At 46.7% G+C, this 27,674-nt stretch overlaps 1 protein-coding gene across 3 annotated transcripts in view; it reads right to left on the bottom strand.

Annotated features, from left to right (window-relative positions):
- LOC117670691 (maestro heat-like repeat family member 5) overlaps positions 1-27,674 on the bottom strand; it is a 67,719-nt gene that overhangs the window by 32,563 nt on the left and 7,482 nt on the right. For all 3 annotated transcript variants that reach the window (XR_015729278.1, XM_034426034.2, XM_087875382.1), the window contains exons 4-20: positions 26,488-26,616; positions 23,784-23,943; positions 21,090-21,145; positions 18,696-18,803; positions 16,790-16,906; positions 14,298-14,417; positions 13,886-14,011; positions 13,041-13,163; positions 9,147-9,226; positions 7,990-8,125; positions 7,259-7,354; positions 5,718-5,822; positions 4,214-4,349; positions 3,902-4,017; positions 3,304-3,453; positions 1,717-1,874; positions 1,491-1,626 (exon numbers count right to left, since the gene is read on the bottom strand). Coding sequence is in view for 2 of the 3 variants with exons in the window: in XM_034426034.2 (XP_034281925.1) it covers positions 1,491-1,626; positions 1,717-1,874; positions 3,304-3,453; positions 3,902-4,017; positions 4,214-4,349; positions 5,718-5,822; positions 7,259-7,354; positions 7,990-8,125; positions 9,147-9,226; positions 13,041-13,163; positions 13,886-14,011; positions 14,298-14,417; positions 16,790-16,906; positions 18,696-18,803; positions 21,090-21,145; positions 23,784-23,943; positions 26,488-26,616 (2,052 nt within the window). In the remaining variant the exon portion in view is untranslated. The remainder of the gene's footprint in view (positions 1-1,490; positions 1,627-1,716; positions 1,875-3,303; positions 3,454-3,901; positions 4,018-4,213; positions 4,350-5,717; positions 5,823-7,258; positions 7,355-7,989; positions 8,126-9,146; positions 9,227-13,040; positions 13,164-13,885; positions 14,012-14,297; positions 14,418-16,789; positions 16,907-18,695; positions 18,804-21,089; positions 21,146-23,783; positions 23,944-26,487; positions 26,617-27,674) is intronic.

Here is a 27,674-nt window from a genome sequence, read left to right as displayed (position 1 = left end):
AATAGAATAGAAGAATAGAGTAGAGTAGAGTAGAGTAGAGTAGAATAGAATAGAATAGAATAGAATAGAATAGAATAGAATAGAATAGAATAGAATAGAACAGAGGTGTCAAACTCGATTTCATTGAGGGTCACATCAGGGTTCTGTTTGACCTTGGGAGTGGGGGGTGGAGGGCATGGCCAAGGTGAGCATGACCAGGTCATCGTCATTCGTGTTGGGGGCGCCTGTGGTGGCCTGAATGCTCTGCCAGCGAAATTGGGCTCCTGAGCTCCGTTTTCAGTTGCGATGGCCTCCTGCAACCCTCTGCCAGCAAAAGCGGAGCTCGGGAGAGCTGTGCATGGCCCTCCCGAGCTCCGTTTTCTCTGGCAGAGGCACCACGGGCCAGTCCTTCACTCTTTCCAGGGCAAGCCTGCGGGCCAGATCTAAGCACCATATGGGCCAGATCCAGCCCTTAGGCCTTGAGTTTGACACCCTTGGAGTAGAATAGCAGAGTTGGAAGGGATCTTGAAGGTCTTCTAGTCCAGCCCCCTGCTCAGGCAGGAAACCCTATTATTTTATAAGTTATGGTTATATACTATATAGTACAAATTACATAATATATAGGTTATATAATACATGGTTATATTATAGGTTACTATTATCACTCTCTTTGTTCTAGTCCTGTGCATTTCTTAACTTTTTTTAAAAAAAGCATTAAAAAGGTTTCAGAAAGGGGAGGGCAATGAACCCTTGGCTGCACCTGGCTGCACCAGCTTGCAAGTCATAGCGCTACATAACGGTCGGCTGCCGGGAGCCATGACTTGGAGGCCAGGCAAGGCCGTCATCCCAATGGGGACAAGTGCGAGTGATCTTCATTATCACCAGGACTTTGTGTAGCAGGGAGGGAGACTGTTGTGCCCTGGAGAAGCTTTGATAGGGGCAAAAGGCAGGCAGGCTGCAGATCGCGGAGGGGACAGGCAACTTTCTGCTCTGGGTAAGGGGAGCCCCTTAATGGAGCTCGGAGAAAAGGCCTGGAGGACACCCCCACCCACCCAGGGCACCTTTGGCCAGATCCTGGAGCCTCCCCTGCACATGCCCATCTAAGCGAGATGCAAGCGGCACCATCTGCAATGTAAAATGTGCTGATTGTATTTTAAGGATGAGATTTAGTTACCAGCTCAACTGAGATGGCGTCTAGGCAGGGTTCAGAACAAAGGGTAATGGTAAAATAATTGTTGCCTTTACCCCATGAGAAAAGCAATAAGAGAGAGGGAGGGAGAGAGAGTGTGTGTGTGAGAGAGAGAGAGAGAGAGGGGGGGGAGGAGGGGAGGGGGAGAGAGAGGAAGGGAGAAAGCGAGTGAGCAAGAGAGCGAGGGAGAGGGAGAGGGAGGGAGGGAGAGGAGGGGGGTGAGACAGGGAGACAGAGAAATAGAGGGAGAGAGAGAGAGAGAGAGAGAGCGCAGTTCAGAAGAGAGACTAGGACCCGTGACTCCGGGTGGGATGTCACCTACCGCCAGTGACGTGGTTGTGCTGTCTTCTCTGTCCCCAGAAAGGTCCTTCACCTGCAGATTCTTCAGTAAGAGGTGCAGGATTTGCACAGCCACCTTGGAGCTGGAAGCCATGGCTGTCCAGAGCTCATTGGCCTGCCTGGGAAATCAGCAACACGAGAGTGAAAGTTGCAAATAGGGAGGAGTCTCAGAGGAGAGGTGGAGCTTGTGAGGCGATGTAGGGCCCTACCTGTTGAGGGGTATGGAATAGGATAAGCAGCTTTGGATGACTTCCTCCAGGCGGCATGGGATCATCAAGGTTAGAGCCCTCAGCACTACCTTCCGGGTCCAGCAGGAAGCCTGACCTGGCTGCAAGCACATGTAGATGCCTGCAACTACATCGTTGACCTGCAGCCATAGAAGAAACATTGAGTTTAGCTGCCCCCCACAAAAAAGCTTGTAGATCTCTATGTTGGCTGCAAGGATCACAACATTGGGCCTCCCTGTGCTTGGGGAACCTAACCCATTTCTGCCTTCTTTTCATGGCGGGGTTAGTTGAGGGATGGACATTCTCTCATGCTGCACAGGACACAGGCTTGCTGGGACTCTTTGTTCACCATTAGTCAGTCCGGCAGCCTTTGGTGTCCTGCTCTACTTCAGAGGGCACCAGGTGGTTTACCACATTTGCAAAGAAGATGAAAACAAATGCAATGAAAACAATAAACAGGACCCAGAAGCACAGCAATCAAGGCTGCTTCAGCTTTTCCAGGCAGGCCAGTTGAGGAAGGAGTGACCACAAACAAGGTTGACTCAGCCTTCCATCTTTTCTAAGGTAGGTAAATTGAGGACCCAGTTTGTGGGGGCAATAAGCTGACTTTGTAAAAATATACAAAAGTATGAAGGCTATTGCTTAACGCATTGTAAGCTGCCCTGAGTCTCCGGAGAAGGGCGGCATATAAATCAAATTAAAAAAAAAAACAAAAAACAATACCAGCATCTCCTTTATTGAGGGAGGGGCTTATAACAAACTCTCGAAAGGTTGGCAGGACTTCTCTTTCCCTCCCTCTGGTACCCAAGAAGGTCAAGGGAGCCTCTCAAGTTTCTTCCTTCCCCCATCCATCTTTCCAGGCTAAACTGATGCTTTTGTCATATTTTCTTCCAGACTCTCCCTGAATGCAGCTGCTTGGGTCACAGCCTAGAGGCACGAGCTTCTGTTGGGTTCCAGATGCAAAGCATGGGCAATTCACCTACCTGCTTCTTCACCAGCTGAGGGCTGTCCTGCCAGGATCACCCAGGGGATTATGCTGCGTGTTAACAGGGTGCCTACCCAAAGGTTGTTTGCTGCCATGGCTGCTCTGCCGGCCCACCCGCTTGGAATGTGCCACCAGTGGCATTGGAGAGCTAGGGCAGGGTAGAGGTGAGGGAGAGGCATAAGGAGGCCTCAGCCCTGGCAACTTCTAGTCTCTTTCTGCCCCTGACACCCCCCTTTACAGGTCCTGTGCTATGGCAGGATCTGGACCATCCCCAGGTGAGCTTCATTCTGGAGGAAGTGCTGATCCTGCCGTAGCATAGGGCCTGGGAACGCATTTCCTGTGACCTGAATCCTTTACAACTGAGCAGAGCCCAGGGCTGCTCAGAGTAGAAGAGTCCAGAAAGACAAGGACTTCTTTTTGTTCACCCAGGTGGTGGGAACAGTGTGAGATCAGACCTGCTTGGAGTCAGTCACGGTCGGAGAGGACTCTAAACTCAGAGCAAGCAACCAAGAAACAAATGCTGCATTTTAAGTAGCAGGAACAATCTGAGGGAGAGGATGGATGCTGCAGCTGGAACTCCTCACCCTTTCCACTTTCATCGCATGGTTCTGCAGAACTGCACTGAGGACCTCTTCTGCTGCCACCAGGACTTCTGGACCGGAGCCTCTCAAATAGTCCAGAACGGAGAGCAGGAGGTTGGTCAACTGAACGGAGAAGAGCTGGTCACCGCAATGCTACAAAGAGGAGCACAAGGTTTGGCAGGCATCCATCACATCCTTTTCCCCAAACGGACAGGGCCAGAGAGCCCCCAAGCAGCCCTGGGCCCTTCCTGGAGAGTTTCTTCTGCAAGAGATTCAGAAGGCTAGGCAGGAGAGGACAGGGAAGAGCCTGCAGGCTAAACGAGGCTTGAGATGGGTAAATCCAACCCTGACAAGATTTACAACTGGTTGTAGTGTAGTGTAGTGCAATTTGGGACCATTTCTGCCTATTTCCAGCAAAAGAACGCCCATTGGGGAAGCTGCTATTGCTTAATGAACGTGGTGATTCACTTAATGACTTCTGTACAAAGTGTCGTAAAATCAGGCCTGACTCAAATTATGACTGCAATGGATGGAAATTCTGGTCCCAATTGTGGTCATAAGTGGAGGACTAGTTCGCACCCCTTGAAGGCAGCCACAGTACCGTTGCTATCTGCCAACTGCTGCCCGGTGTTTGACCAGCAGGGCTGTCTTCTTCCTGGCATTTCACGCTCCTCTTCATTGGCCACTTCCGCTTCTTCTGCTTGCTTGTCCTCAGACCTAGAGCAGAAGAGAGTAGCTGTCGTTACAATCACGTATGTCGTTCAGGACTGGCCAGTTGGGTTCTTGGTGCTCCCTGAGCTCATCTCTTTCCTCCCAGAGCCCCAAAAGACCAGCTGTGGAATCTGCCTCACTCAGGTTCCCTCTGAGTAGCAGCAGCAGCAGAGAAAGAGATGTCTAGTATGATAGGCCTCACCTTTACGGTGCAGTAAGATCTCATAGAGACAGCTGACTCCTTGCACGGCAAAAGAACTAATGCATGGCATCCGGTCATTGCACAGGCCAATCAAAAGGGCTGCCAGGTGGGCCAACTTGTTAAATTCCCGAGAGAGCTAAGAAACAACAGGGAGATGTGGGAATAATTGAGACTGAAGGGGGTCCTGGATGTTTCTTAGCCGACTCCTGTGTGAGGCCGATTTCTGCTCTTGTCAGACAAACTCGGAACCTTCCGAAAGTGCGTCCCACACACCTACCATGCACCATACTGAAAGTCTTTAGACAAGACTTCTGAGCTGTTGGGTTGGCAGGAGAAAAGCTAAAACCCCACGCCCACAGGTGGGCTTGGAGGGGAAGACTGGCACTGTAGCCTTCCTGAAATCAGGCTAGCCACTTTGCCTTCTTGATGGCACCACCTGGCAAACTTTCTAGGGGCACAATGGAGAGGCTGGGCTCAAAGGGCAAGATGACGTGTAGGATGGCATGAGTAACATCACTGCTCCGCCAGCTGCATCGGTTACCAGTCTGCTTCCAAGGTGTTGGTGATCCCCTTTAAAGCCCTTCATGGCATGGGTCCAGGTTACTTAAGGGACTGTCTCATCTCACTGGGGTTGGCCGGTCTCACTTGGGCCAGCAGAGAGGGCATGTTGTGGGTCCCATCAGCCTGATTGTTCTGGCTGGTGGGATCCAAGGAGGAGGGCCTTCTCTGTGGTGGCTCCTGCCCTCTGGAACATCTTGCTCCTCCATGTGAGGTTGGCCCCAACCCTCCTATCTTTTCCTAAGGGCCCAGACTGGAATGGCAGCTGATCTGCCTTCTCTGTCAAGACGGGTACCCTGCTGCTCTTTCAAGGAGTGACCCCTGCTTGTCAGAGCCAGTACCCGAATGGCCACTCCATTTATTTTATATGGCCACCTATCTGATATAACGATTCTAGGTGGCCCTCAAAAATCCACAAACGCACAGCTAAAACCGAAAGGGCCCTTCTCCCTAGGCCCCAGACCTTCCTGGCTAAAGCCCCATCCTAGTGCAATGATTGGGAAAGAGCCAGGTCTTCACAGCCCTCTAGAACAGTGGCCCCCAACCTTTTGGGCCCCAGGGACCAGATCTGTGGAGAGAGGTTTTTCCCAAGTCTGGAGGGGGCGTGGTTTCACGTGCTGCCTGCATCTCGTGGATGGGGCTTCGCTTGTTGGTGGGGACCGGTTACTGGTATGCCGCAGACCGGTGCAGGACTATGGACTGGGGACCCCTGCTCTGGAAGGCAGAATAGGGGTCCTGTGGATATGATGGTGTGGGCTGGGGCAGCCATGGGGAAGGCCACCTCTGAGGTCCCATCAAGTGGTAACTTTAAAAGGATGCCCACCTATCTAAGCTAGGCTTTTGTCCTTGTATCTGTGTCCTGTACCGTACTGAGGAAAACCCTGAGCCTCTTAAGGAGAGGAAGCTCCAATTAGGAAGGTAAGCGGCTCAATTTACGGATACTCACATCGAGGTGGAAGCGGTCAGCTACAAATTTCAAGAGCTTCATTGCTGTCTCCACAGCTCTCTCACGTACATGATCTAACTTTGATACCATCCATGGTTCTATGAGCTATCGAAGGAAAGGCAGGCACAAAAATGTTACATGAAGCATGCAGGACCAGCTCAAGAAAGAACAGGCCCTGGCTTAGAGGTACACATTTTGGGGGATGGCAAAATTGAAAAAAAGCTTCCAAAAAAACCAATAAAACCATTTTCATTTTTATTGCTTTACAAATATTTAACTTTTATAATTTTAATGTTGCTAATGCTGCAAGCTGCCCAGATTTGCTTCAAAACAAGATGGGCGCAAATAAATTTAATAAATAAATAAATTTTAAAAAACCAGAAAAGCATCAATGGTATATCCTTTTGAGAGCGGAATGTAATTTTGCATTGTAAATAAGGTGAACATTCCAAGAAAAAAATTTGTCCTGGGCTGAAAATCTTAAGAATAAAGCTCAAAAACCTGAAGAAAAAAAGAAACAAGAGGGTGTCTTTTTGAAATTGGCAACAAAACCAGAAGGTGCCAGAATATGATTGTGCTTTGGGTCCAACCTGCCTAGAGCTGGCCTTGGGATGCGCTTTGACTCCACGGAACTGGTAAGGTAACGAGTGCCCGAAATATACCGGGTCCCCCCAAGGATTCTGGAGCTTGTATATCTTAGTGAGGCTATTCTGATGCAGGTATGAAGAATGTCACCAATAGCATTTCACTTTCCCGTGGTGTTCTGCAAATGAGGTTTGGTCAAATGCTAGTTCTTTCAAACATTGCAAAAATCCCGAGGTACTAATTAAAAAGTGAAGGGTGGTAAACACTTGACTAGACTCTCAAAGGCATTCTGCAAGGAGCAGGAACTCCTTCCCTCCTTCATACCCAAATCCTTGCCAGTGGCAGCCACTCAAAGTGGACACTGGACTGCTGAGATGCCTGCCTCCACGCCTGGCCAGCTGCTTGACACCTGCTCTTTGGACTCGAGGGAAGTGCCCTGACCTCCTTTCTGACAGTAAATTGCTAATACAAGAGGGCGGATTTCCTTAGAATGCCCTAAGAAGAATAGAGTTAAACCTGATTTCACAGATTTTATAGGCCCAATCTGGTTTTCTCTGGAGCGACTATTGGTCAGAAAACTCAGAGAAATGCCTCTTTCCTAATACCTCAGGAATCATTTAGTTCATCAGGTGGGGTGACCAGTGCCAGGAGGGGCAGAGGCAGCAGCCCCCTATTCTATACGGCTTAAAAAGGGACCCATAACTCTGTGCCGGTAGCAGTCGTTCCCACTGCCTGTGAGATTGGCAGATGGATTAACTGGCATCAATTTACGCAGCTGCCATCTCACTAAAATAACAGAGATGGAAAAAATACAATCTAAAAATACACACCCAGGCTAATGCAAACCAAGTGACTCCCGAAGAAATCTCCCCACACCTATGTCAGGAATGCTCTGAAGGGGCTCTGACCCCCTCGAGAGAGTTACCCTTCAGATGCCAGCTTTTCTCTCTGCCTACCTCCATCATGTGCTTGAGTTCGCTGGGCTGTGGGTTCTCCAACAGCAGAGCTTGCAGCATCTCCTCGAAGCAGCTGACAGTCTGCTGGTAGAAGGCCTGAGGCACAAGTGGGCCAGTGAGACTAAGGCCATGGGAACTGTCCCGGGTGGGCAAACAAGATGAATCGTGTGCAGGGGTACAACCCAAGGAAGCCTCCTGCACCCTGGAGAGCTCCTCGGAACAGAATCACTGGCAGCTGCAACCCCCTTTTTCCTACACATGAACAAACCCTTTGCTTTCACCCTTCTCTCCCTGCCAGGTCAATTCATTTATTCAGTCGAGACCAGGACTTTTCGTGAGTGAGGTTGCTCCCCATAATAGCAGGGAATAACTTGGGCACTGAGATGTTCAGACTGGGGCCAAGCAGCACCCAGCAAGTCCACGAGTCCTTGGGAAAAGACAGAGGGCACTCATCTCCCACACCCCAGAAATCATCGTCCTCCCATACAGTACTTAGCCAAAGGTATCTCCATAACCAACTCTGTTTTCCCCCTTTTTCCTGCTCTTCTGTACTTTTTGAAATAATTCTATGTAAAGTTGGAAAATAAATTTGGACGCTTATGCATAGATTTGCATCTTGTTAGGCCAGATTATCAAAGCAGAGTCATAACCTCTGTGGTAACTATCATCCAGAAATAAAAACTCAGTCTGGGAAATAAAGAGGGCTTGGATAAGATACTCAAAGGATTCACCTTTATATCCGATGTCTTCTCATCCACGCAAGACTGCCTTTCCAGGATCTCCATTGGGGCCAGGCAAAAGACACTTTTGAAAGAAGCATGAAGGAGGCTGGATTTCTTCTCTGGCTCAAGAAGAGGCTTCAGGTGGCTGATGGAACGGAAACACACCTAAGATTTAGCTGCCACAAGAAATGATGAAACATGACTTTGCCCAATGGATTACAGCCTCGCTTTCAACTTCAAAATGAATAGAAAAACAATGTGTTTGAATCCTGAGTGTGTATAAGAGCCACACTCTCAGCTATGGAAACCCGGAATTCTTCACAGATGGGATTCTACCCTTTTGTCCTCCGCATGTTCTGAGAACGCATCAAGCCTCCCAGCAAGGGCTACTCTCCAGGAAGGGCTGCCCTCCCAAGAGTCTAAAGGCAGGATGACGAGAAAGAGAAAGATGGAGCGGAGCTGCTTCTCACCTGGACTCCACACTAATTCTCCTCTGCCTCATTTCAGTCACGTGCCCGGTCACGTTCCTCCCTGCTTACTGCCCCCATTTTCCCAGGTCTATTATTGGAAAATAATCTGAAGTACTTTGGACTCTCCCCCCCTACCAAAAATTAGATTTCAACAGAAAATGGGGTCCGCACACTTTAAACTGCACCAGGGTTCACTTAGCAGGCAATTGCTCCTCAATTCATGGATGATTTATCATTATGGGAGGTCATCAATCTTGCATTGCATTTGCTCTATTTAATTCATGTCTTATATTTCAATGATTATGAAAAAAATGGATCAATTTATAATTTCACTGTTTTTTTCTGGCTTATTGCCAGCTTGTCCATTGCTTACGGAGATGCTCAGCCATCCCAGTTATGGTGGTCTTGAAAAAAGCACATTTGAGACAGCTTGTCCATTGTTGCCATGAACTGTAAATTGATTTTTCTTTTTTTCCCTACAATTTTGCTGGAGCAATTCAGGATAAAGGACATAAAAATGTCGTTCCTCTCCCCCTCCCACACAGTTGTGACCTCCTAGGTGAGGTGCTAAACTATATTTAGTCTCCTCAAAAGAAGCCATCGTGTTATTATGCAGGGTGCGCTTGAATGTACAGAATGGCCAAAATCGCTCCCCACCATCCCACCCTGCAGGAAGTGAGTACCCTGCTCCACTACCTGAGTTCTTTAGCGATATACATTGCATCTTGACGCACTGTGCTGCCCAGAACGTGGATGGGTTCCCTTTCTATCAGCACCTGCCAGCCAGTGTGGGAGAGACAGAACGAGAGAGTGAGAGTCAGCTGGAGAGGCCCACTCACCTGGGTGGCCTTCAAGGACCTGGAGACAAGCAGGGGACGGGGCCTCACTCTGAAGAACAACTGCTTCGTATTCCAGAGGGTAGGCACTTAGGGCCAAGGCCTTCATCAGGTGAGAGGTGCCCTTCTTTGCTGTCTCCCATCCAGCCACACACCTGTTGTCAATATGCATTCCTTGCCCAGGGGAAGACATACAGGAGTCTCCCAGTTTGGAATCTAACGAGTGGTGGGTTTCACTTATCTTTGCTACTGGTTCACTCGTGCGTGCTTGCTTCGCTCACACACGCACCACTTCTGCACATGTGCAGAATGTATTTGACGATGTCTGGGTGGGGGATGGGCGGAGCCTCCTGCCGCCGCTGCTACTGATTTGCCTGAACCGGGGCGAACCAGTAGCAACCCACCGCTGACTCTAACACTCTGCTTTGGTTCTAGGTTGCCTCCAATTGCACCCCCCCCCCATTTCCCCTCTCTCCCAGGCTAAAAATCCTGGGCTGAAAAAGTCAAGGTTTCCCCCACCTGTGATGCTGAGACTCTTTTCGTCCCTGAATGTCGGCTGCTTGAGCCCCCCCACTCCCCCAGTATCATGATGGCCAGAAGCTCATAAGGGACACACAACTTTTAAGCAGAAAGACCTTCTCACTGGCAGAGGTTGCTCATGCAGTTACTTCATTCCAGAAAAAAAGGTATCCTCCAGAGCTTCATCTTTGCAACAGTTTTGTAGTGTGGAACCCCATAGAACAATATTATTAAATCTTAAGAGTTACTATCTAAATGAGGTATCCATAAAAAGTAAAAATAAAGAATTGGATCAAACCCAAACGAGAAATAATGTTATTATAATGCAGTATAATGACCAAAGAAATTGAAAGGCCTTCCTTCTCTCCTGTGTTCTGCACATAAATAGGTAAGCGATATGATTTTAAACTATACTGGCAGATTCCTCAGAAATTACAGCTGAGGTACACCTGCAGACTGGCGCTAGGTTCCAAAGTACACCTGCCTGCCCAGACAGGCTAACAGGGATAACCCACCACCTCTGTAAGGTGAGTTAGGCTGAAATTATATCTCTATACTACTAAGACTCTTGTTTCTCTGTGTGTAACCTTTAAGTGGGCCAAATAATGCATTATAGAGCAACCATTTTTGAACCAAAGTACCTCAAATGGGCTAACTTAAAGAATGTGTCCAAAGTTCTGGAACCCATGAATGCCGTGGAATTGAAATTTTGCAAATTTTCTAAAACATTTTATAAAAATTATCATAAAACGCTTTTATGACATAATGCAAATTTCATTTCATGTTGTCAACTCCTGATGTTTGACTGTGCTATACAGTTCAATATGGATTACTTGCAACAACAACAACAAAAAAGATTTGCAACAAAAGTCAAAGATAACAAAAAAAATTTCTTTCAACATATAAATAACAAGAAAAAAGTCAAGGGAATAGTCGGTCAACTAGAGAGAAGATGGCAAGGAAGTAATAGGCAGTAGAGAGAAAGCAGAGTTGCTTAACCCATTCTTTGCATGTCTTCACACAAAAAGAAATTATAGCCCAACCTACCAAAAACATAACTGTAAAAGACAGACTAGAAATAAAAATTAAAATAAGCAAGAAAATGGTAAGAGAATATCTGTCTGACCTTGAATATAAATCACTGGGATCTGATGGATTATATCCCAGAGTTTTGAAGGAACTGGCAGATGTTATCTCAGAACCATTGTATCACATCTTTAAAAAATCTTGGAGCATCGAGGAATTACCAGAGGATTAGAAAAGAGCTGATGTGTTTCCCATCTTCAAAAAAGGAAAAAACAAAAACAAAACAGACCCAGGACGTCACAGACCAATCAGTCTAACATTAATACCTGGGAAGATACTGGAAAAAATAATAAAAAAACAGATCTGTGAACATCTAGAAACAAGTAAAGTTATAACTAGTAGCCAGCACAGGTTTGTTAAAACAAATTATGCCAAACCTATCTTATTTCATTCGTTGACAAAGTGACTAAACTAGTAGACCGGCAAAATTTTGTGGACAGTATATTTAAATGCAAGGCATTTGATAAAGTAAGTACTTTTTGGGAAGCTAGAAAAATATGGGATAGACAGCTTCACCACCAGATGGATTTGTAACTGGCTGACAAACTATCCTCAACGAGTAATCCTTAATGGTACTATGTCTACATGGAGGGAAGTAAGCAGTGGGGTACCACAAGATTCCGTCTTGGACCCAATACTCTTCAATATCTTCATAAATTACTTAGATGAGGGAATAGAAAGGGAACTCATCAAATTTGCAGACAACATTAAGGTGACAGAAATAGCCAACACCCCAGACAAGCTTAGGATCCAGAAAGATCTTGACAGACTTGAACAATGGGCTCTATCCAACAAAATGAAATTGAATGTGGAAATAAGCAAGGTTTTACACCTGGGCTCAAAAACAATAACTGTGAGAAGGATGTTGGGGTCCTACTGGACGATCACTTAAAAATGAGCCAGTAGTGTGTGGTGGCAGCCAAAAAAGCTAATACAATCTTTGGTTGCATAAACAGAGGTGTAGAATCAAAATCACGTGAAGTATTAGTACCACTTTATAAAGCCTTAGTAAGACCACATCTGGAATACTGTATCCAGTTTTGGTCACCATGTTACAAAAAAGATGTTGAGACTTTGGAAAAAGTGCAAAGAAGAGCAACTAAGATGATTAAAAACCTGGAGACTAAAACATAAGAACAGTTGTAGGATTTATGTTTGGCTAGCATAGAGAAAAGGAGGACTGGGGGGAACTGATAGCAATATTCCAGTATTTGAGAGGCTGCCACAAAGAGGAGGGGGTCATTATTATCCAAAGCATCAGAGGACAGGACAAGAATCAATGGATGAAAATGAATCAAGGAGAGAAGCAACCTGGAATTAAGGAGAAACCTCCTAACAGTGAGGACAATTAACCAGTGGAACAGCTTGCCAACAGAGGTCGTGGGAACTTCATCCCTGGAGGTTTTTATATGAGATTGGACAGCCACTTGTTTGAAATGGTGTAGCCAGAGATGGGTTTCAGCAGGTTCTGACCAGTTCTGGAGAACCGGTAGCGGAAATTTTAAGTAGCTTGGAGAACCAGTAAACTCTGACTGGCCCTGCCCCCATCTATTATCTGCCTCCCGAATCCCAGCTGATCAGGAGGAAATGGGGATTTTGCAGTAACCTTCCCCTGGAGTGGGGTGGGAATGGAGATTTTACAGTATCCTTCCCCTGCCACGCCCACCAAGCCATGCCATGCCCACCAAGACACACCCACAGAACCGGTAGTAAAAAAAATCTGAAACCCACCACTGGGTGTAGGGTCTCCTGCTTGAGCAGGAGGCTGGACTAGAAGACTCTAAGGTCCCTTCCAGCTCTATTCTGATTGACTTTCCAGATAGATGCGTCTCTGAGTTCCTCCCTGAATTTTTAAGAGCTTTTCCAGTACATTAGAAGCTCTGTCATTATTGAAAGTATTGAGAATTTGGTACAGAAATAGCTCTGAAACGATGACCCAGCGGGTCATGGGTTGTCTAATCTCTACTGTGCCTCCAGAAGTGTTGCCAACCCATTCCAAGATGAGTCAACCTTGAGTCCCATCAGGCTCAAACTTCAGGCTGTGGGCAGAGTCAGCCTGCAATACTGCATCCTAACCACTGCGCCATCATAAAGCTGCCTAGGGCAAGTCCTGGGATTTTTCGGCAGGAAGTCAAGGCAGCCTACTTACTATTAGGCACTCTACCAAGCGTGCTTTCGGGTGCAACCTTATTGCTCCGGCTTTGCCCGTGGCTGTGATGGCTTCAAGGAGCATGAGCACTGCAATCAGAAAGCTCTTCTTCAGATTCAGGTCCTATAACCGAGAGCGGAAAATGGCTCAGATGTCATTGTGAAAAAGCCTGATTAGTGAACTACAGCAGTCCAGGATCTTCCAACTTGGCATCCTTCAAAAATGCAAGTGACTTCCCAGAAATGGTCCTGCTGGCTGGGGAACCCTGGAAGGCTAAACCACGTTGCACAAAAAGTGTTGGTCTTTTCCTCATTCTGTACAGGAACCTTGTGGATCTAAGGAGGAGACTGTGTTGGAGGAGTTGCCCCCCCCCAGCTCTGCATGGCTGTTTCATCAGGCTGACAAGAGGAAGGAGGAGGAGGAGGAGGAGGAGGAAGAGGAGGAGGAAGATTAATAGTAGGAGGTGGTGCTAGGTGTCTGCACTGGTCTCTTAGGCCTGTTTTCCCCACTTTATTTCTCTATTCTGGCCCCCAGAAAATGGGGATACCAAGTGGATTTTTCCTCCCATGGGCATGCCAGAACTGGGGGCTTCTGATGAAGCAGATGAAATGCCAGACATTATAAACAGGAAACTTTTCTCAGAATAAGAAAACAGACAAAACCAAAGTCTAGAAACCACTGGCCACCAAATGGCTGTGAGGTGCATCATCACTGCCCCACTCAGCTCCAGAACCTCTTGCTTGCCCAGCTGAGCTGGGCCGCTTTTTTCCCGGGTGAGCTCCCTCGAGCAAGGAGAAATATTTGGTGACCAAAGCAGTTCCCTGGTTCAAAGCCTGAAAATGTACCGAGGGGTCGATAAGGAAGTACTCGATGAGCCTGGCGACGATGAACTCCACTCGTGGCAGGACTTCCTCCTTGATCCCCAGAGCCACTCGACCGTAGCAGAGCAGGAGTGTGTTCCGTTGGCAGAGCTGTAGGGAAGAAGGCCCAGCCATCCATCAGCTCCCCCAGACGAGTTCCCACCCTTCTTGTCAAGGGCAGCAGCCCAGGCGGTTGTGAGGCACGAGAACTGGTCCGGCCCAAGGGAACTGAGGACGGCCCACAGCAGATGCGGGGAGGGCAGAAGCCCCGGCCCCAGGAATGAACTCACCTTACGAAAACAAGGCTTCCGTACCCACATTTATATCCCACAACAAGCACTGTCAAAAAGAGGATTAATGATGTTCTGAGCATTGACTTGATGCTCTCTAACATTACCTGGCTGGTTTTGGACACGGGGATCTCTGCAGTGGAAAGAGTTCTGCCGAAACTGTCCAGCGCCTTGAAAACTTCATCCATGTGGCGAGAGGCAGCCAAGCCACAAGCAGCAGCAATGCCCTATGGAGGAAGAGCAGGAGGAGTGTGTGTATGTGGGGGGAAGCGGCAGTTAGGAAGAGCTAAGCAGGAGCTCTGCTTCTCTCCGAGGGGTTTTGCTTTCCCAAGCAGGGAAGGTTTCAGGCAAGGCCCGTCTCCTCAGTGACTGGGCAGGCAGGGAGGTGCTGCTCTGCTTCCAGTTCATCAACTCCACTGGAAGACACAAGGTGGGATCCTGGGGCTTGTTCCAGCCAGCACAGGGCAATGAACTTGTGACCCCCTCGCAGTCCTTAGCAGATGGTGCCACAGTGTCCTGGGTCATCTGGTTATACCGTCTACTGGAACACCTCCAAAACTGCTAACCCAAGGAAACATGTAAAAATCTCCTTTGTTTTTTTTGCATAGTGTCCCAGGAAATAATTATTCTGAAGAAAATATCTTGCTTGATAGGACTAGAAACCCCCCTCCCCCAAGATCTGCATGGCCCTAACCCTGCTATATTTTTTTTAGGAAAGTATTTACTTACTTACTTACTTACTTACTTACTTACTTACTTACTTATTTAACTGTTCAATTCACATTCATGACTCCAGGAAGCTTACAGTAAAATAAATCCAACACATAAAATACACAATATTAAAATAAAACATAGGAGCTGGGCATCATCCAACCAAATATTTATTTACTGTTTTTTAAAAAAAATTACAAACTGGTTTTTCCAGTATTATTTGTTTATTTATTTATTTTATTATACTTATATGCCACCCTTCTCCCAAAGGACTCGGGGCGGCTCACAAAAATTAAAATGATAAAAACAATAAAAATAACTACTAAAACAATCAATTAAAATCTTCCAATTAAAATCACCCATCAGATCAGCAAATTTGTTGAAAAAGCCATGTCTTCAGGTCACGGCGGAAAGAGCGGAGGTCGGGGGCCATCCGGAGCCCCGTGGGTAACCCATTCCAGAGGGTCGGTGCGCCCACAGAAAATGCCCTCATCCTGGGCGCCACCAGCCGACATTGTCTGGCCAATGGCACCTGGAGGAGGGCAGTCTAGCAGATCCTGGGCTGGGGTAATTTGTGCACGAGTGATATGATTTAAAAATTCTTTTTATATTTCCTGGAAGGATATGTTTTATTTGTTTCATTCTTTTTTTTTAATGACATTTTTAAAATTACATAGTCTTGAATAGTTTATGATTACCGTAGGTATCTTATAAATCAAATCAAATCAATCAGATCAGATCATAATAATTCAAGCTAAAAATGACCAGTTAAACAAGGAAGGATGGTATGATAATACCTATGAGTTTGGAAATGAATATTGTTTTAAGAGACACAAGACAGAGAGAGAAAGAAGGAGAGAGACTGAGAATAATGGTTATGTAGCTTCTATTCGTATTTTAAACAATCCAACAATCTTTCCAATCTACAGTTTTCATATGGAAGCGGAGAGTTTCATTTTCTGATTTTAAATGTAGCAGTTTGTCAATTTCTCTTAATGTGGTGGCATTTCTGGGTGAGTAATGGCAAACCGAAAGTGGAGCCAACCAGCCAGCCAGCCAGCCATCCTGGTGGAATCAAGAGGGATGGATAGACTGGCTGCTCATAACTCCTCTCCAAACCAGGAGGAGGCTTGAGATCACCCACCGGTGTTCCAAGTAGCCGCTCTCCATGAAGGGAGCACAAGACGATGATCTCCTGCAGGTTTACAGCTCTGGGAGACATTTTACTCAAACAGTGATCAGCATGTTTAAAAGGATCCTGGGTTCATTTACTACCTTTTCTAATTACTTTTGTAAAATTATTGACTGCTTTTCAGCTCTTAGGAACTTTTGGGTTAACAGGTTTTACAGCACCAGGTAAGTTTCATTCAATCCTCAGTGAAATAAGTTTAAATACAAGTCTAAGGCCTTTTTTTTCTGGAGTAAACAACAATATGGTGACTGATTTTAGCAAGTTACAAATGGACTAAGGGTCCAGATAAATTTAAAATAATACTTTGGAATTAATTACAAAGAAGCTTTTCTATGGGAAAATGCTATTGTTTTGAATTCTTTAAAAAAATAATAAGATTTTACAAACTGAACACTAGAGAGAACTAGAAAGAACTAAGGATTACAACTAAAGGAGAAGAATGGTCAAACTTGACATACTAATACAAAATGAAGCAAAATATTTTAACCTTTGATTTACTGTGGATATTTTTGAACAGAAGTTAATTTTAAGAATGTCTGCCTAAATAGATAGATTGAGGTAAGATAGATAAATAGATAGATCCTTCAGAGGCTATTCTGCGATAACCTCCTGAACTGTTTTCCTTCTCTCCAGCTTAGAGGCAGAAGGAGAATGAGGGACATAATTTGCCTACACACCAAGTAGTTGCCCTCTCACCTTTGCCTCCAGGGCTCCTCGCTGGCACATGGCCAAGAGGGTAAAGAGTTGGACCTGGATTAGCTGAGGGTCATCTGAGGCACGCAGGATGGCTCCACAGTACTGATATAGGAAGATCTGCATAAAGAAGGAATAGTTGTAGCTCTCCAAAACAACTGGATCAAATTTCACTCTGTGTGTGTGTGTGTGTGTGTGTGTGTGCGTGCGCACTCATGCGCGTGTGCACGCATGCATGCATATGGCGCCCCATATTATTCCAAATTCTGTTTGTGCTGTCATCTTCATTTATTTGTGGAACAATAAGGGCTTCTACTCCAATATCTCCAGCTGTTCCACACAAGCTTTTTCTTCTGTACCCAAAATGTTTGAGGGGCATTCAGACCAATGCAAAGGAAACAAGAATTATGATTTCCTTTGACCCCACAACATTGTTGTTGCAGCCATTTCACTTTCCCCCTCTCTTTCGTAGCCCCATCACGTTGCTCTTTCCTAGAGCCTTTTTGCGTGTACTCCTGTCACACAGGTGATTTCCCCCACAACTTATGCTTTTGATTTTTCCTACTGAAATGGAGGACCATGTTGAAAAAACTCTTGCAGCTTACCCTGTATTGTAGCATTTTTGTCAAAACCCTTCTGAATCTTGATACCACTATTTAAAGTATTTGCCACACCCCTGCCCGCTTGTGCTGTGTTGTATGATTAGGTAATCGTATTTTCTAGCCTCCCCTGGGAACCTTTTATGATAGGGATGAGAAACACAGTTGAATGATATAGCACTTGAGCCAGTCCTTCAGTTTGTGACTTACCACGGAGGTACACTAATTGGAGATGTTAGTTCAGTCATACCTACATTCAGGCAATGGTAGCATAGTTCAGCCCACATTTTGACACCTCCTCTACTAGAACCATATGGAAGTCCTTATCCAGTCAACCTACACAATCTCTGCCAACTTTCCCCAATCAAATAAACTGCTCTTTGTCCAGCAATATCAAACTGGTTTAGTATGATTTCTTCCTGCTGAGCTCATTCTGGCTCCTTTTCTACCTGCTCACAGACTTCCAGCATAATAGTGAATCTGCATAATAGCAGAGATTTAAATAAGATGGTGGTGAAGTCAGATGGGAGAGGGGTTTTCGGCTGAGGGCTCCCACAGGGAGAGAGAGCCAAACCACTAAAGAGGCTGGCCTCTAACTCTTGGTGGGCAGGAGGGTGGCTGAGTGATACAAAAGGAAGGAGGGGACCCTACTCAGGACAGCCAAGAGGCTGAGGTTGGGGTGGATCCATATTCTGGGGAGCTCAGGGTGGATCGATACATTTGGGTGGTGACAGGCACAGGATGGCATGGGATGTTTCAATGGGAGACAGAGCCCAGTCCAGTGTTTAACTGTGCTCAGGTCCTCTGTGCTCAGGCTCAGGCCATGGTCATCAGGCCTCCAGGATGACTGCAGGATGACAAGAGGACCAGAAAGAGCACCAGAAAAGGATTTGGCTGCCTTTGTGGATCATAAGATGAACGTGAGCCACCAGGATCCTGCAGCTGCAAGAAAAACTAATGCCATCCTGGGCAGCTTGAATTCAAGTTTGCTTGAATTCTTGCCCGGATTGCTCACTCACCGAGTGGAGCAATCCGGGCAAGAAACAAAGGGTTTAAATGGCAAAGAAGCTGAAATCAGTGGGTCATGAGAAAGAACTTCTGAATAGAAGAATTTTGCCACAAAATTCGCCAGCCTCGGAGGTGGGCAAGCCTTCTTCCCTGGACAAAGAAGTTGCGTGGTCCATCTTGGGGGCTGCGAGAGGCTGGCTAGGTGACTGAAAGCCCATGTGGCCCTCCTCTCGCACAGGGGGCACCCCTGGATCTCCGTTCTATGGTTTTGAGATGGAAAACAAAGAAGCCTCCCCGCTCACCCTTTCAGGGCTTTGGGTGCTGCATTTCTGGTCCACTTTCCTCAGCTCTTGATTGAGCTCATCAAAGCAAGCTTTGTCGGTGACGTCAATTAAAAGTCGCTCTGCAAACTGTCAGCGGCACATGGAAGAAGTAGAGAGAGGGATATTCAGCTCAGCAGCCGGAGAGAAAGAGACCAGCATTTCCAGAGAGACAGAGAGGTGCCGGGGAAGATAGAGGACAGAGCGGCACCCTTTGTCATTGCCCCTTTCCTCCTCTGAGGCACTGCAGTTGCTTGACCTGCTAAGGTTACAGAGTGGGATGGAACGATACAATAAAATCATGGGTTTTGCTTTGCTTTGATACACAATTGCCAAAGCACATTTTGTTAGACTCTAACCTCCTCTGCCCTCCCCCCCAGCTATTTTCCTGCCTTCCCTCTTTGTGCCTTTTATAGGTTTTGTAAGTACCTAAAAGGATGTTAGTTGACCACAAGAAGCTAAAGCAGGAAGCAAGCATCTGACCACAACCGGTCACTGGGATGAATACTTGTGCAAGTGGAGAAGAGGAGCTTTAAAAGAAGGAGAGAGGAGGGAGCTCTTTTTATGAAGAAGTGGGCAAAGACCCAACAAAAAGAGAGTACCAAGATGTGGCACGTGCTTTCTCAGCCATGGCACACACCCCCACCCTTAGGGAACATCCTTCCCCCTGAAATTAGATCAGCCCCATCCCCTTTGACGCTCCAGAAGCCTCTGGAGACCTGGCTCTGTTCTCAGCCCCACCCTCCCTTGGCCCCAGGCAACAGGAGACTGCCTTAGAGGTGGCCGTATTTATGCTCTCTTTGCCTTTGGTTTGTATGCCTATTTTTATAATATTTATTTTTAATCTGAATTTTTATATTGACTGTTATTATAGCTTCTTGTTGTACATCTCCCAGAGTGGCTTTTGGTGAAATGGGCAGCTGTTTAAATTTGATTAATTAATAGATAGCAAGCTTTAGCGAAAGAAATGTGGTATAATTTTTAATTCTTATGGGCACAACTTCCTTCAAGAACAGGAAAGGTATTACTGGAGGGACATACAGGTGGAGTGGATTGATTAAGAGGTACCCTTAAAATACTTTGGACCCTAATGTGACAGAGGTTCTCCTGGTGAGGGATAAGACAAATAGAGGGCCTTGGGATCCATCCTGGCGGAGTCATTCCTCGTCGAGATATTCTCTGGGGCCATTTTGGCAAGATACCATCTGCCAAAGATGGGAAACCCAGAGTAGCCTTCCTGGGCATTGGGCTAAGTGACAAGCTCAGGGCATGGCTGTCCCAGGGAGCTATGTGAGCAGAGAAAAAGGAAAAGGCTACCGATAGGGTCTAAACTAAGACCAGCAGCAATAGCCACTGGAACAAGGACGGACCAGGATTTTTTACTCCAGAGGAAGGGAGGGAAGTGCTGAGAGGCAGCTGATCTTGTGGGAACCAGGTCACTCTAAGGATCCATTTACTGGGTTTTTCCTCTTTTTCTTATTCAGTGGTCAGCCTGAGAATTTAGGCAAAAGCACAATACTGATCATTTATTATTTATTTATTTATTTATTTGTTTCCATTTCTATACCGCCCTTCTCCAAATAGGACTCAGGGCGGTGAACAGCCAAAGTAAAAAGCACAGCATACAAAATTTAAAAAACAGTATTAAAATAATTAAATATTTTGGCTGTAAATTAAAACAACCCAATTTAAAATCAATTTAAAATTTAACTCAAGCCAGCCCAGCTAGTTGAAATAAATAGGTTTTCAGGGCCCGACGAAAAATCCGGAGGTCTGTTATTGTACGTAACTCTGGGGGGGAGGTTGTTCCAGAGGGTGGGCGCCGTCACAGAGAAGGCTCTCCCCCTGGGGGTCGCCAGCCGACATTGTCTGGCGGGCGGCACCCTGAGGAGGCCCACTCTGTGCGAGAGTACTGGCCGGTGGGAGGCTATTGGTGGCAGAAGGCGGTCTCGTAAGTACCCCGGCCCTAAGCCATGGAGCGCTTTAAAGGTGGTCACCAACACCTTGAAGCGCACCCGGAAGACCACCGGGAGCCAGTGCAGCTCGCGCAGGAGAGGTGTCACATGGGAGCGCTTAATCATCTGCTTGAGCAGGGGGTTGGACTAGAAGATCTCTAAGGTCCCTTCCAAGTGTTATTCTGTTATAGCTGTTATATCTGCTTAACACCAAATATAATTTCCCAATGTCACTTTTCTGGAAAAACTGTCCAGCAGAATATTTACTGCATCCTGTTTCTAGGTATTCTTTTTCTTACTCCCCCCCCCATCTCTGTGCAGATGTACCTGAAGACTGGGTTTTAAAAGTTCAGCCTTGCAGCTGAAAAGCCTAGACCTTCTAAACAGACCAGGTTTCAAGGTAGAAGAGCTCTCACCTTACCTCCACCAGCTTTCGTTCCCATACGTCAATCTTCAAGGTGTCACTCTCTGTGAAAGCTGCGCGCAAGAGAGAAGGAATCACTGAGGAGGACCAGAGGGTCCTGGAGCATCGGCCGGGCCCTGAAGAGGCGGCACCATGAAGACAAGACTCTGTGTGGAAGCTTTGAGCATTAACACTCTGGTGCTGTGGGGCAGCGGCCATTTTGGCAGCCTCCTTTTCTGGACTCTGGACACAGAGGACCTGGGCCTTGCCTGTTATGAACTGGACCAATCCCACTCTGGTCCCTGCTTGGGAAGGTGAGGAATAAGGATTGGGCTGACGGCCATAGGCAAAGGCAGTGCGGGGGGGGGGGAGCAGGTGCAACTGGAGTTAATTGCCCCTTTCAGGTGACAAATGTGGGGGGGAGGCAGATCTTGCCACTTGGTCTGGTGAGGGCAAAAAGTCTGTTCTTCTTTTCCCTTGGATACCTGGATGAGAATGGGGGGCTGGGGGGCAATGTGGATGGGGCTTAAACATGGAGTGGGAGGAGGCTCCATCCCCCATGTTATAGATGCTGAATGTTAGGGAGAAGTACCCAAGTGCTAGGTTTCATTAGTAATATTTGATTTCTGTCTACATTGGAAATAAAAAGGTTATGTTGGGGTTGTTTGATATGGGAAAGGGAGGGTGAAGGCTGGGTGAGAAGGGGGAGGGGATAGGCAGCTGTATCAGAAAGGTGATGGAAATCACTCCGTCCAGATGGAGATGGCAGGAAGCAGGAGTGGCTGCTCTTGGGGAAACCACCACTGAGTGTCTGGCACTGACATCCTCCGCTCAGGCCCAGTGACCCAAGTCTTTGTTACTGGTCTAATTGTTAAGGCCAGAAATTGGGAGACGGTGAGTTCTAGTCCTGCCTTAGCATTAAGACCTTGGGCCAGTCACTTTCTCCTGGTAAACCAGTTCTGAAAACCCTCACCATGAAAACTGTAGGCAAGCAGTCTCTGAGAATCGGACATGATTGAAGGGAGGGGAAAAATACAGGGTAGTCTGTAATAATTCTCATCTCATCCACGCCTTAATCTTGCATGAGAGGGCTGACCTGGTATGCATTGCTGAAATCCAGCTGGGCATAAGGGAGAGTTCTGCTCCTGGTTTTTCAGTATTGCAGCTGTCACAGTTTTGGAGCAGGATGAAGTGGGGTTATCTGGGAACCCACAGTGACCTTCAGGGGTGCTGCTGTGGGCATAACTGTACGTGGAACTATATCTGGGAAGTTGGACTCTAGGGATCAGATGGAATCACTGCTAAAATACCAGCCTGCCTGATATTCTTGACTCTGTGCCCACATTGCCAGGGCAGTCCCGAGAAGGGTGGTCCGGGGAGGCCTGCTTCTCTGAAATCAGAGAACTGGCTTTTCTGGATCCTTTTCTTATTTGGATTCAGGTGTTGTAATAGTACTGAGATGTCATAGGAACACCTTTATGGGGCCTCCTCCTTAACTCTTTATGGGGAAGCTCCCCCCCGCCCCCAGTATGGATGAGCACTCTGAAGGTCTTTGCACAAATCCATCATGCCTGGACTAGGATATGTTGATGGTCATTCATGCCTTGGTCACTTCCCTGTTGGATCATTGCAATGTGTTGTACTTAAGGCTGCACACAAAAAGTGTTTGGAAGCTTCAGCTAGTGCAGAATGCAGCAGCATGTGTAATATTGCAGCACCAAAATTTGCCTAGATTGCATTGTTGTTGCATGAACAGCACTGACTCAGCATGCTGGTCCCATATGCTTCCAGGTGCATTTTAAGGTGCCACTTATCACCCTTAAAAGCCATGGTGGCACAGTGGTGAGAATGCAATACTGCAGTTAATTCTGTTTACTGCCGGTTGCCAGCAGTTTGGCAGTTCAATTCTCAAGGTTGACTCAGCCTTCCATCATTCTGAGATTGGTAAAATGAGGATCCAGATTGTTGGGGGCAATAGGTTGACTCTGTAAACCTCTTAGAAAGGGCTGTAAAGCGCTGTGAAGCAGTATATAAATCTAAGTGCTATTGCTATTAAGCCCTTGTAGAACCCGGGACCAGGTTACCCTGCAGGACTCTATGTCTCTTTCTGTCTCTTCCACCGCATACTTTGGAAGGCCAGGGGGTGTGCCTTCTCTATGGTGATGCCGGCCTCTGCCACCCAGAGATCTGCACGGCCACAACACTTTCTGGAAGGGTGCCTTTTCCACCAGGAATTAGGATCAGAATATTAGTGGACCCAGATATGTGTGCTTTTGTGCTCTGAGCTGGTTGTATGCTGCTTAAAATTATTGTATCATCATTATTGCTTTTTCATTGTACTTTTGTTTTTCTTTGTTTATGGGGGATTTGTAATGGTGGGGTTTGTTTGGGGGAGATGTACAATATTGGTTGTTAGCTACCCAGAGTTATTTGGTAAGATAGGTGGCCACATACATTTTCTAAATAAACAAAACAGATAAGAAGCTCTGTTGGACTGCATTAGAGTTAGGGTATCGCTATATTTTGTTCCCTCCCTCTGCTTTTGGGGCCCAGAGTTGTTCCTGGAGAGGTTCTGAATTCAGGCTGTTTCAGTTTTTCTTGGGGCACCCCTTTACTCCAAAAGATAGGAACACTCTTTGGATCAAGGCCAACTTACTTTCAATGATTCAGAAACAAAGCTAAAAAGCCTGTGGGAGGAAAAAGAGATGATACCTTTGTTTGCCAGTTTCCCCAACACACAGAGGATGCTGCGATATGGAATCAGCCTCCCTTGGAACCCCTCCAGGAGCTTGGTGAGGACCTCGGCTGGGAAATGGCTCCAGAGGGCCACCAGGATATCACCCGCTGCGTCCTGATACAAGTCCTGAAGATCCTGTAGCAGGAAAGGGGGCCAGAAATAAGGGCCTTCTCTTCTCTCTCTCTCTCTCTCCCCCCCAGCAATGGCTTCACATGGAAAATACACACCACAGTTTTCTTATTGCTTTATTCTTCAAATAGCAATCACACTTAGACTTATATACCGCTTCACAGTGCTTTACAGCCCTCTCTAAGCGGTTTACAGAGTCAGACTCTTGCCCCCAACAATCTAGGTCCTCATTTGACCGACCACGGAAGGATGGACGGCTGAGTCAACCTTGAGTCTGGTGAGATTCGAACTGCTGGCAATTGGCAGAATTAGCCTGCAATGCCGCATTCTAACTACTGTGCCACAATCCTTTTTTTAAAAGAATGAGGCTTCGGTAGAAGCTTTGTATTGGAGGTTTTATGACTTTCCTCCAAAGGAAGGACAGGAGACTGTCCAATAATGAAAAGTTCTCAAGCTTACAATATAACTTGAAACCATCAAATGTGAAAATAAGATAGTACAAATTAAGTTGCAACACAGTATAAAAGCAGAATTGTATTCAAAGAAAACTGGGAGTCAGTGTAGCTCACACAACAATGCTGGACATGGGCAAATGGAAGGGTGCATGAGCTGGAGCATTTTAGACCAATTGTAACTTCTGTGTGGTCTTCAAGGGCAGCTCCAGGTAGAGTGTGTTGCATGGAAAGCAACCAAAGAGAGAGTGACTGAGAGCAAGGTCTCCTGGTCCAGGAAAGGGAGCAATTGGCCCATAAGGCAAATCCACCCTCCAGCCATGGCTGCACCTGCCCTTTGAGCAGGAATCCAGGAACCAAACAACCCAAACCATTCCGTCTTGCCAGGATTGAATCAAGGTGAATTCCTCGCCATCCAAACCTTTGCAGGCCCCACACGTCCAGTCAGCATTACAAGAGCACCCCTGTCCAGCCAGGGATGGAGATGTATAACTGGGTATTGTCAGCACACTGGTGGTACTGCCACTCAAGCTGGCAAATTACCTCACCTGCTGGTTTCATGTCAATGTTAAAAAGGAGAACCGTGGCAACTGAGCAATTCTACATGGCAGGTAGCCCTGAGGAATCCCACATGGCCTCTATCCTTCCTCAGCACCAACTGAAATTAACCGTGGAGAAAGGAGGGGCCTCCCACTCCCAATCCCCAAAATTGGTTCAGAAGGTCACCATGGTTGCTGGTATTGAAAGCTGCTAAGAAATGCAGGAGGGCATGGAATCCTGCACACACACACACACACACACACACACACACACACACACACACACACACAAGTCTCTCTTCCGGTCATCCACAAGCACAACAGATGCAGTCACATGATCAGCCAGACTAAAATTAGAGAATTGTAAGGATCATTAAAAGTCTTTAATCCAACTCTCTAACCGGTGCAGGATCTACTAGATGAGGGGTGTCCGGGGGCCGGTTCCGGCCCGCAGGGTGCTTAGACCTGGCCCACGGGGCTGCCCTGGAGATAGTGAAGGACTGGCCCATGATGCCTCTGCCAGCAAAAACAGCTCGGGAGGGCCGCACACGGCTTCTGAAGCTCCGTTTTCGCTGTTAGAGGGTTGCAGGAGGCTGTCACAGCCAAAACCGGAGCTCGCAAGGACCTCATGCGGCTCTCCTGAGCTCTGTTTTTGCTGGCAGAGGGTTGCTGAAGACCGTCGCAGCCAAAAACGGAGCTTGGGAGCCCGTTTTTGCTAGCAGAGCCCTTGGGCCACCAGAAGCGCCCCTGACATGAATGACGTTGCCCACCCTGGCCACGTCCACCCCAGCCTCCTGAGGTCAAACACAACCCTGATGCGGCCCTCAACGAAATCGAGTTTGACACCCCTGTACTAGATCTTTGACAGATAATCACCCAGACCTTGTTCAAAGAGCCCCAGTAATGAAGGAGCCACTATTAGATGCCGCTGCCTCTTTCATTGGCTGGCAGCTTGTATAGTCAGGAAGTTCCTCTTGCATCTAGTCTGAAATATCTTCTTCATACTTTTAACTCATTCCTTTTGGTTCTGCCCTCTTCTGTGTGACAAACATTTTGATAAGTGATAGAATCAATGGTTTGACTTGAAGGTCTTCTAATCCAAGTCCTTGCCCAGTACAGTAACACTCATACCATTCTGGACAAATGGCTGTCCAGTCTCTTCTTGAAAACCTCCAGTGATGGAGCACCCACAACTTCAGAAGGGAGACTATTTCATTGCTTAATAGCTCCACAGTCAGGGAATTCCTCAAGGTCAAATTTGGATCTGTCATGATAAAGCTTCCACCCACTGGTTCTTGTCTTATCCTCAGGTGGCAAGGAGAACGAATCTCCCCTTAATCTTCTCCATCTTGATTAAGATGGAGCTCCTGTTTTCACAGAACCAACTGTGACCTACGCAACTATGCACATTCCATGAATTCTTGGGGACCCACATACTTAGGCTTTCCTGTAATGGTTGGGTTAGATCTTCCTCTGGCTGCGAGCAGCCCAAAGGCTGAAAGTTCTACCCAAAGGGAAGTGGGGAGGAAAGGGTGTTCTTTGGTCACATTGGTCCTTACTGTGGTTCTTAGCATATCTTCAGCAGCCAGCTTGATGATCACTTTGGCTAATTTGTGGTCTATGTGACTGGCAGATCTGATCACAGCTTGCAGGATTTGGTTGATACGCAGCCGGTGTTTTGGAGAGATCTGCAGAAATACAAAAGAAAAACCAATATAGTGTTTGAAGTCTGAAATTATGAGAACATGAGAAACATCTTAGGAGTGCTTCCGTCATGCAGGTTATGGTTGCCCCAAAGGTGCTTTTTCCAAAAGGCAACTGGACTTTCTTGATTTTTTTTCCTTTGAAAACGTTTGTAAACAGTTCTGAAGAAGCTTCTTGGATGAGAAGTGAAATGTTTTCAAAGGAAAAAAATCCAGTCTAGATGCCTTTTGGAAAAAAAAGAACTTTTGGGTTGAGAAATATGATTTATTTCCAGTTGAATATGCCAACTAATCATCTATTTTCTATTATAAATGTTATGTCATATAATATGCCTTATTTTAATTGTGATGCTTCTGACACGAGTAAAAAATGCCACTATTCAGTTTCTCTTACCATTAAGAAGTTTCTCAGAAACACCTTTTGCTTTCCCCTAGATGATGGGGGAAACAGTATTGGAAAAGGAGGGATATGGCTGCCACCCCCAATCTTCTGGAACTCCTCCTCCTCTCTCAAGAATCCTGGTCATGACATTCCCATGGGTCTGGGTCTCCACTACTGACGCTGGAGTCCAGCTTTCAGCAGAGATATTTATTTATTTATTTATTGGTTCGATTTATATGCCGCCCTTCTCCGGAGACTCAGGGCAGCTTACAATGCGCTAAGCAATAGCCTTCATACTTTTGTATATACCTGCTTAGTAGGGCTTTCGGCACCCCCTAAGCGGTGTTCTTTTTATACAAAGTCAGGTTATTGCCCCCACAATCCGGGTCCTCATTTTACCTACCTCGGGAGGATGGAAGGCTGAGTCAACCTTGAGCCTGGTGAGATTTGAACTTGCAGTAATTGCAGGCAGCTGGCAGCTAAGTGCTTCTTTAACAGCACTTTAGTCCGCTGCGCCACCAAGGCTCTTGATGATAATGGCTGGGGAATTTGTGGCCAGTTCCAGTGCCCCTGTTTTTGAACTGAGATGTCCTGACAACACTGACTTTCAGTTCTCCTTGCTCATATTCAGAGTACTATAACACATCCTACTAAGGCTGCC

The sequence above is a fragment of the Pantherophis guttatus genome, chromosome 8 (genome assembly GCF_059756535.1).
Source record: "Pantherophis guttatus breed Tessera chromosome 8, ASM5975653v1, whole genome shotgun sequence".
Lineage (NCBI taxonomy): Eukaryota > Metazoa > Chordata > Lepidosauria > Squamata > Colubridae > Pantherophis > Pantherophis guttatus.
The sequence above is the reverse complement of the archived record's forward strand: the minus strand, read 5'-3'. Positions and strand labels throughout refer to the sequence as shown.